Source organism: Kryptolebias marmoratus, linkage group LG7, assembly GCF_001649575.2.
Source record: "Kryptolebias marmoratus isolate JLee-2015 linkage group LG7, ASM164957v2, whole genome shotgun sequence".
Taxonomy (NCBI): domain Eukaryota; kingdom Metazoa; phylum Chordata; class Actinopteri; order Cyprinodontiformes; family Rivulidae; genus Kryptolebias; species Kryptolebias marmoratus.
In genome coordinates this window covers 7,031,818-7,039,875 of record NC_051436.1, presented here as the reverse complement: position 1 = coordinate 7,039,875, position 8,058 = coordinate 7,031,818, and the positions used below count along the sequence as shown (strand labels likewise).

Sequence of the window (8,058 nt, the reverse complement as noted above, 5' to 3'; positions counted from 1 at the left end):
GGGGGGGTTGGTAACTCTGCAGGTGGGAGCTTCGAGCAAGTGATCCCACAGAGAGCGTCTTATCAGTCAGGGCAACATTTGTAACACGAGGACGTAGCTTAGCCACGCACTGCCAGTCACACTGAATGTAAACTATTCATGTCTCGAAGGATTACTCGCCGCGCTCTCTGACTCCGAGGGGGTGTCGGTGTCGCTCTCGGGGTGCTTGTGTGTGTGTGGGGGGGTGACCAAAGTTCAACAAGAGCCCTCCCTTCAGGGTCTTTCCTCTTTGAAAGCCTTCTCACGATGACAAATACGAGCAGGCAGGTTTTCAAATGTTTGAAGATACTCAGGACGATTGTTCGACCTGAACGTGGATAAGAGATGCCTCTTAACCTCCCGCAGGAGAGTCTCAAGATAAATGATTTTCCCCGTTCTCTCGTGGAAATAAACGTTTACATTCTCGGGCCCTGTGTGTTAAAAGAGATCAAGCTGAATTGGAGCGTGTGTGTCAGGTAGCTCATGCCACACATACCTTTTTCCGCCTCTCAGCGGGCATTTTCCCTTCGTCTCTTTGAGCGTGGCTGAGGACTGACAGCATTTTCTAGGGCCGTTGTTATTACAGCGGTCCTGGTCAGCTTCAACGCTGACAAGTAAGTCTTAATGCGCCGCCACTGTGGGCGAGCCTTCAAAGAGCGCGACGTGTCCCAGTGTAATGGAGGACTGGGATCAAACGGACGGGGAAACATCTGCATCAGCCATCAGCTATAAAACTAATAATTCCCCCCGAAGAGTTCATTTACTGTTCTCCTTTCTGTTAAAGCTTTAAGTTCCATAACTCGATGCAAGTTTCGAGAAAGAAAAAAAAAAAAGGATAACGATAATAATCTGCATTGAAACTAAAAGGAACAGCTGCGTATGTTCCTTTTGATTAGAGCCGTGGATCTTCTCACTTAAAATCCTTAACAGTGGCGGATTTCAATCCAGCAAAGAGCGGGAGCGGGATCGTCTCATTCCTTTTAGCTGATCTCAGTTCACGGGCAGTCAGACTCGGACTCGGGCAGTATTCTCCTTGACCTTAAATGGCACAGAGTTCGCAGCGTTGGACGGCTAAGTCAGAGAGCTAATGGGACCAGATCTAAAGCTGTGGAACGTAGGCAAGGTGGCCTAACGGAAAAGAACCAGCTTCTCAAACGTCCTCATGGAAAAGTCCCATCAAAGACACCCCCTGCAAGCAAGGTGAGGTCAAAGCCGATTTCACACCAAACAGGGCGTAAGTTGTGACCAACATGGCGCTGATCTAGACAACGAAGCCCCACCTCCGTCTGCGCCACCTTGTCCGCTCCCTGTTATTTCAGCCTCTGAAAATTGGCAACCCTAGTCGTGCTCCTCCTAGCGACTTTCCTGCTCTTGTTAGCTTCCGTGCTACTTGCCTTAACTTCAACAACTCCGTTTCTGCTAATTCCAGCAAACTCATTCAGCACTCGACACTTGCACGGCGCTGTCTCTCGTGAGGATACGCTTGGGGTCGTGGGCTTTGGGTAGTGGCCGAAGAAGAAAGAACGAGATCGCGGATACAGGCGGTCCAAAAGAGTTTTCTCCTCGGGGTAGATGGGCTCTCCCTTAGAAATCGGGTGAGAAGTTGGGTTATCCGGGTGGGACTCTGAGTAGAGCCGCTGCTCCTCCACATCAACAGGAGCCAGTTGAGGCGGTTCAGGCATCTGGTAAGGATGCTTCCCTTGGGAGGAGGTGTTCCGGACATATCCAACTGGAAGGAGACCCCAGAAAAGACCCAGGACACGCTGGAGAGCCTGCCTGGGAACGCCTTGGAATCCTCCCAGAGGAGCTGGAAGAGAGATGTCTGGGCCTCCCTGCTCAAACTGCTGCCCCCTGTGACCCGACTCCGGAGCAAGCAGCAGATAATGGCTGGATGGTTGGGTAGATGGACACGCTTTCAAAGCACCTGAGCACTGATATCACTGTTTGTTTGTAGCTCTAAGGTGTTATAAAAAGCCTTTGCTGCAACCTTTGTGCGTAACAGCCAGGCTGTAAGCTCTGTTGTGACTAGTCTCTGCTTTTTGAGCTCCAGTAAAAACAAACAGCTATGAGCACAGACATGAAGACTGCTTCAAGTGGGGGAGAGGAGTTCTTTGTGTGGATGCTCCGATCAGTCAGCCAGCAAAGAGATGACATGCATTAAGTACAGAAAGAAAGGCGGGGGAGAGAAAAAAAAAGCATCAGTTTTCTAGTTTGCGTGCCTCTTCTCTGAGCGTGTTTCTTTAAGAATGAAAGGTGGGTGAGCCCCTCTTCCCCGACGCGCTCCTGGTATGCAAACATAAATTTAGCAGCAATGTGTTTCATCTGGAAGCGACGGAGAAGTGTCATGTCGTCTCCGTCCTCTCTGGGCTGACTCTGACTTCCTCACCACCACCACCACCACCCCTCCTCAGTCTGGGAACCGGAGGAGAGAGCCGACCTGTTTCTGACGGAGACCCCCGGACTGAGACAGCAGAGAGAGAGAGAGAGAGAGAGAGACACGCAGAGACCCGACTCTCAGCAGACTGAAATTAAACAGAGTCTGTTTGCGTCCGAGATGACTTGGAGCTGCTTGTGGACGACCGGGCTGCTTCTCCTCACTGTGAAGCTGAAGGTAAAACTGCTTCAGTCACTCAGCTTCACTTTGGGAGGGTTTATAGAATTTGTTGAAGGGGGGGGTGTAAAAAAAAAAAAAAAAAGAGCAGCCCTCCTGTTGCAGCGAGGATGAAAAGGGCTTAAGATAGAGACAGAGCCAAACAAAGAGGGGGGGGGGTGAAAAAAAAAAAAAAAAAAGAGCAGCCACCACCTGTTGCTTTCACTTTGAGGGGAGAAAAAGGAAATAAAGTCAGACTTTTAGTGTATTTTTTAAATTTTTGTTTTGGTTTTTAAGTCACAGACCTTTCACTACAACTATTTCTAATTTATCTTTAGTAATGCGAGCCGGATGCTTTGTGTTTTTTTTTTTTCAGGAGACCCTCCAACACGAACATGCATTTGAATATTTGGCATTAGATTTCTTATTTTTAATTTGTTTTTGATGAGCTCATTGGCTTTTATCAGGTCCAGAGCTGCCGTTGCTGTGGCTGACTAATGTGACGCACTTATTTCTGCAAACCTGAAAACAAACCAGATAATTATTATGGGACATAAAGGGGTAGTTCAGATCTTTTGAAGTGCGGTTCTGTGGAAAGTTTATGAACAATTAACGTCTTACCTGTTGTAGATATAGCTCTTTGAATGACCTCAGTTTGAGTCGGACCAAAGTGGGATTGCTTTCGTCTTCAAGGTTCTTCCAAATTTCCAGAATTTCTGGAAATGCACCAGAAATTTCCCACCCCTTTGCAACCCTAATTTTTATTCCGTTTGTCCCTTTTTTTGCCACGTTTTTAGCAGCAGTTCCACTTTAATATTTCCACCTAAATGTCTTTTCTGAGATTCTGAACGTCTTCGATTCCGCCATGTTTGTTTACCTACACTGACTACGGCCAGAATGATGAAAGTCACTCATGTGACTCAAACTTCCACGTGGTTTTTGGCGGATCAGACAAGTGCTTTGTTTACATTGAGCGTGGACCCACGTTTCAGAACGACATTCAGTATATCCTCTTTCAAACAACACCATTAACCTTTTTTTATGTTTAAGAATACCTTTAAAACAAGTCCAACCTCAAAAATCTTATCACAGCTTATGGGAAATTTGTTTTCCAACCCGTTAAACCACCACCAGATTGACATATCTTTGTTATGTCTGCAGATACGTTACGTTATTCCTGCTGGAAATGTCCCACGGTGCACCGCAAGTGCTACAGCTAGGTGCTTCTGCTATTTGCACTGGCAAATAATGTTAGAAATCTGTGTAAATAATCATGTAAACTTGGTCAGAACAAAACTATTTCTCCAAACGAAGATCCTTTTAAAGAGCTACGATTTTAATTGTTGTTGACCTCACTAAAGAACCCCACTTTAAAAGATCTGAGCTATCCTTTAATTATTTAAAGGAAGTTGAAATCGAGTTTATAAATAGGTGATGGATATTACTTCAGAAACCAGAATAAAACTGTGTTCAAGTAGCTATTAAAAATTTACAGGCACTAACGTCCTCGTACGTCACTTATCAGCCAAACCATCTAAAAACAGCTGAGTTAAAAAGCTAAGCTGGAGCAGAGGAGTTTGAAGGGGGGGGTGAGTAAATGACCACAACAGGTGCTGATAGCACTTCAAGGTGAAACAGGCTTCAGACTCCCTGGCTGCCGCCGTCCAGTTGGACACGTCCGTTCTGCAATCAGCAGTTGACCAAAAGGACAACTTTTTTTTTTTTTTTTTTTTTTTTAAGGCATCGCTGAAAGTTTGGAAGGCTGTTTGTGAAAGCCGCCCAAATCCGGACATTGTTGTGTGAATACAGAGCCAGCATTAACACTGTTGTTGTCCTGTTTATAGTTTATTTCGTTTTATTTGCAACCAAACTACTTCTGCGTTGTTCTGTTGTAACCGTTCGTATATCAAAACAATCAACTTGATCGGGAACAGTGCGGTGTGGCTTGTAGTGTTTGTAACTTTTAGACATTTTGACTTATTTAACTTTTATTCACAAAACGTTCCGATTTGATCCTTTCGGAAATCGTACTGAGATGGGAAGAAGGCGCCTCAGTCCCAGCTTGAAAAGCTTTTTAAATAGAGCTTAGAGTTTTCTCTTTTTTGCCACTGGAAATATAAGACTATTAGATCCTCCAAGCTAATAGACGATAGCGTCTGTACAAAAAAAAAAAGAGAGAGAGTTTTGGATTGGCTAGTCGCAGACCAAGTAGAAAATTAGCCAATTCTGGTCACAAGTCCATTGATTGGCAGATCCTTAGCTTTACGTTATATTTGTCTCCATTTTCTGTTTCAAGTGGTAAGTTTTAGTTTTTTGTTTGATTGGATCTAATTCACCTCTTGTACATTCAAGTTCTCTGTAGTTTTGTTGTCTGTTTAAATTTCCTTGGTAAGCAACATAGATTCCTTTCTTGGTTTGCTCAAACACGTGAAACACTTGCGTTACTTCTCAGAGAAGCTGGTGAACGACAGGCTGAGTGGCTTTCTTCTCGTAATGGACGTAAATCAAGCTTGATCACGGTTTCGCGCTGCCACTTTCACTCCACCGCATTCTTTTTCTTTGACAAATCTGCTGGAATTCGCAAAGAAATTGGCCGCAAAAGCAGCAGATTTTAATGTTTACTCAAGGATGTGGTCCTCCTCAGGGCCTTAATGCAGCGAGGGGAGTTGATTGAAGTCTGCAGGATTGCGAGGCTTTGCGGTCTAATGGCGGGATTAAGCGGTGTCACGGTGCACAAAATGGTCCCGAGAGAGCGTCCGTCAACAAAAACATCTCTTGTTCCCTGAAACTCGCTCTTGGTCGCTTGATCATAGAGACCACAAACCATCCAATTAGTTTTTATGAGGGCCTTTGTTGTGAAGGCAAGCGGAATGGGAAGTGAATTAATTCTGAGAGGGATTGGTCCCTCTTGAGAAGTAAAAGAAAATGCTTCGCAGAACATCTGGACAGTGATGGATGAAGCAAGTCTTTTGGAGTGCGTTAACAAGGCTGTGTGCTTTCAGTTACACAGCAAAAAGCCCTCATGCTCTTCTCATCGTTCCCATCTGGGCTTAATCTGTGGAGTGATATTGAGGATTAGAGCGTGGATGTCTGTGTACATATGCGCCTGCGGTCTTCTAAGTCCAAGCGCAGAATTTACTGGCACTTAAATTGAAAATGGGTACCCACAAGCTGTTTCCCTTTTCCAGTTCCCTTTTCTCTGGGTTCCTGGCATGGTGGCGTTGTTTCCTCTGTGTGCCACTCCGGCATGCCAGTACGCTGCTCTTCGAACTCCAAATGCAGAAAGCAGGCATGTGTCTCTGTAAAAGAAAGTCCTGCAGAAGAGAACGGATCGTTTTACTTTGCCTTCTGCAACTCCTGTTGAAAGTGTGTTGGATGATTTTTTTTTTTTTTTTGTCTCCGTGTTCAGGCGGGAGTTATATAACACCTGGAGTTTTTGTCTTTTAACTCTAAAACCTCGTTTTCCTAAATAAATAAAATGGTTGCTTGATATTTTGAGAACAATTCTATACGTTCAAAGATCAAATATTCATTGTTGCTTGCATACATATGTTATTATATGATCATTTTAAAGTTATAAAGTTTAAGTCTAGTGATGGTTAATACAAACTAGCTTAAAGATCAGTTTGTGGTTAGCCCAGCCTAGCTTAAAGATCAGAAGGTGGTTAGGTTAGCCTAGCTTAATGATCAGTTTGTGGTTAGCCTAGCCTAGCTTAAAGATCCAAAGGTGCTTAGCCTAGCATAGCTTAAAGATCCGAAGGTGGTTAGCCTAGCCTAGCTCAAAGATCAGAAGGTGGTTAGCCTAGCCTAGCTTAAAGATCAGTTTGTTATTAGCCTAGCCTAACTTCTAGAAGAAGAACTAGTGCTATGTTCTGTCCTGTGGTAACAAATTCATCCAACAATAACTTAGAAAAAAATCAACAATTTACATTTTATGTATTCAGGCTGTAAAATACGAAGAATATTGGGACGAGCATAATTAGCCAAATGCAGAAAACCTATAGGACTTTTGTTAAACTGCGCAGTTTCATCAGATTTGTTTGGTAGGTTTTGTGTTCTCTGGACAATTTCTTAGATTTTTAAAGTGAGCGTTTTATTTGTGGATGGGTGAAGGCATTAGCTCAGACACTTAAATGTGCAAAACCACTATTAGGACTCAATCAACACATCTGTTTGCTTTTTATTTATTTATTTTTTCAATTTTCTTGATCTCGTAAAGATTCAGGGAGTCAGCAGTCCCAAGTACAAAGATTTTAAGCCACAACTAGGTTTAGGTTTTGCAAACTACATGGTTAAAACATTCTGCATCGTTTCACTTGACACAGTTTATCACAGCTGGGCGGTACCACTTTGGTCTATTTAGTATGATAGTGTTGTCAGACGAAGTGGTTATTCTCTAAATGTTTACCTTGATTGGTTTGAAGCAGCCTGTCCAGCAAAGATTCAGCAGCCTGCGTTATAAACTGTTACTTGAAAGGATATTTTCCCATATTCGTCAGATGGTTTCTGCTGTTTTTCGCATCAGGGAGGAAAAAAAAATCTCAGTATCGGCTCATGCAGTCTGAATGTGCCGCACATCAAAAAGGATTTAAAGGCGGGTATGATCTTGTTCAACGAGAAAACAGAAAAGGGAAAATTTGTAAATGTCCAACCCCAACCCTGATGTACAGAGCATGCTGTGTGAACATTTACTCTACACGTGAAAAGCAGCCTTCAGGTTTGTGTCGTCTCCCTTCTGACGTCCTGGAGAAATGGATATTGTTGTTTATCTTTCCATCACTTGATGCTGAGTTCTAATAGCTTGCTGAGACCGTGCGGCCTGTGCCAGTAAATCACAAAACTTACTGGAATCAAGTTGCAACGCTCTGCCAGCGAGTAAACAGGACACGTTAGTCAGACTCTGGTATGAAAACGCATCGCAAATTTTTTTTTTTTTTTTTTTTTCCTGATTTCATGTGGTTCCAAGAAGATTTGCCCTCCTGTGCCACACATAAATAAAACTTTAAGTTATGCCGCTGTCACGCATTAATAAAGAGCTGCCAGCAGGTGGCAACATCACAGCAGAGGCGCATTTTTGTTTCCAGATCGGGGCAGGTCCCACGACCCTCAGACACTCAGCTCTGTTGTGATTTTGCAGGTGGCTTCCCTGCGTCTCCCCCCCACCCCCACCCCCCGCTTCCTCTGAAGTCCGTTGCCAAAGCATTTGTTCCCTTATCACGAGGTTTATTTGTTATTGCTGAGCATGAAAGCCGAGCCTCTGGCATTCTCCTGCTCTGATGAAACATCTTGGGCTGACGTCTCCCCCCCCCCTCCATCAGCATGATTGAGTATGGTTGTTTTATCCCGTTGTGTGTTTCAGGACGCCCATTTAAAATTCATCTGCAGGAGCCGGGGCCCTCCGCGCATCATCTGGCCTGCACATTTTTTTGTTTTACTTTAATGCACGGCTG

At 44.1% G+C, this 8,058-nt stretch overlaps 1 protein-coding gene across 5 annotated transcripts in view; it reads left to right on the top strand.

Annotated features, from left to right (window-relative positions):
• Positions 1–2,270: 2,270 nt before the first annotated feature.
• Positions 2,271–8,058, top strand: part of adamtsl3 (ADAMTS-like 3) — a 77,058-nt gene continuing 71,270 nt past the window's right edge. For 3 of the 5 annotated variants that reach the window (XM_037976400.1, XM_017414469.3, XM_017414468.3), the window contains exon 1: positions 2,273–2,629. In XM_037976400.1, coding sequence (XP_037832328.1) covers positions 2,573–2,629 — 57 coding nt within the window. In that variant the 5' untranslated portion in view covers positions 2,273–2,572. Of the gene's footprint in view, positions 2,630–8,058 lie in introns of all 5 variants that reach the window. The other 2 variants (XM_037976403.1, XM_037976398.1) reach the window with 2 other exon arrangements.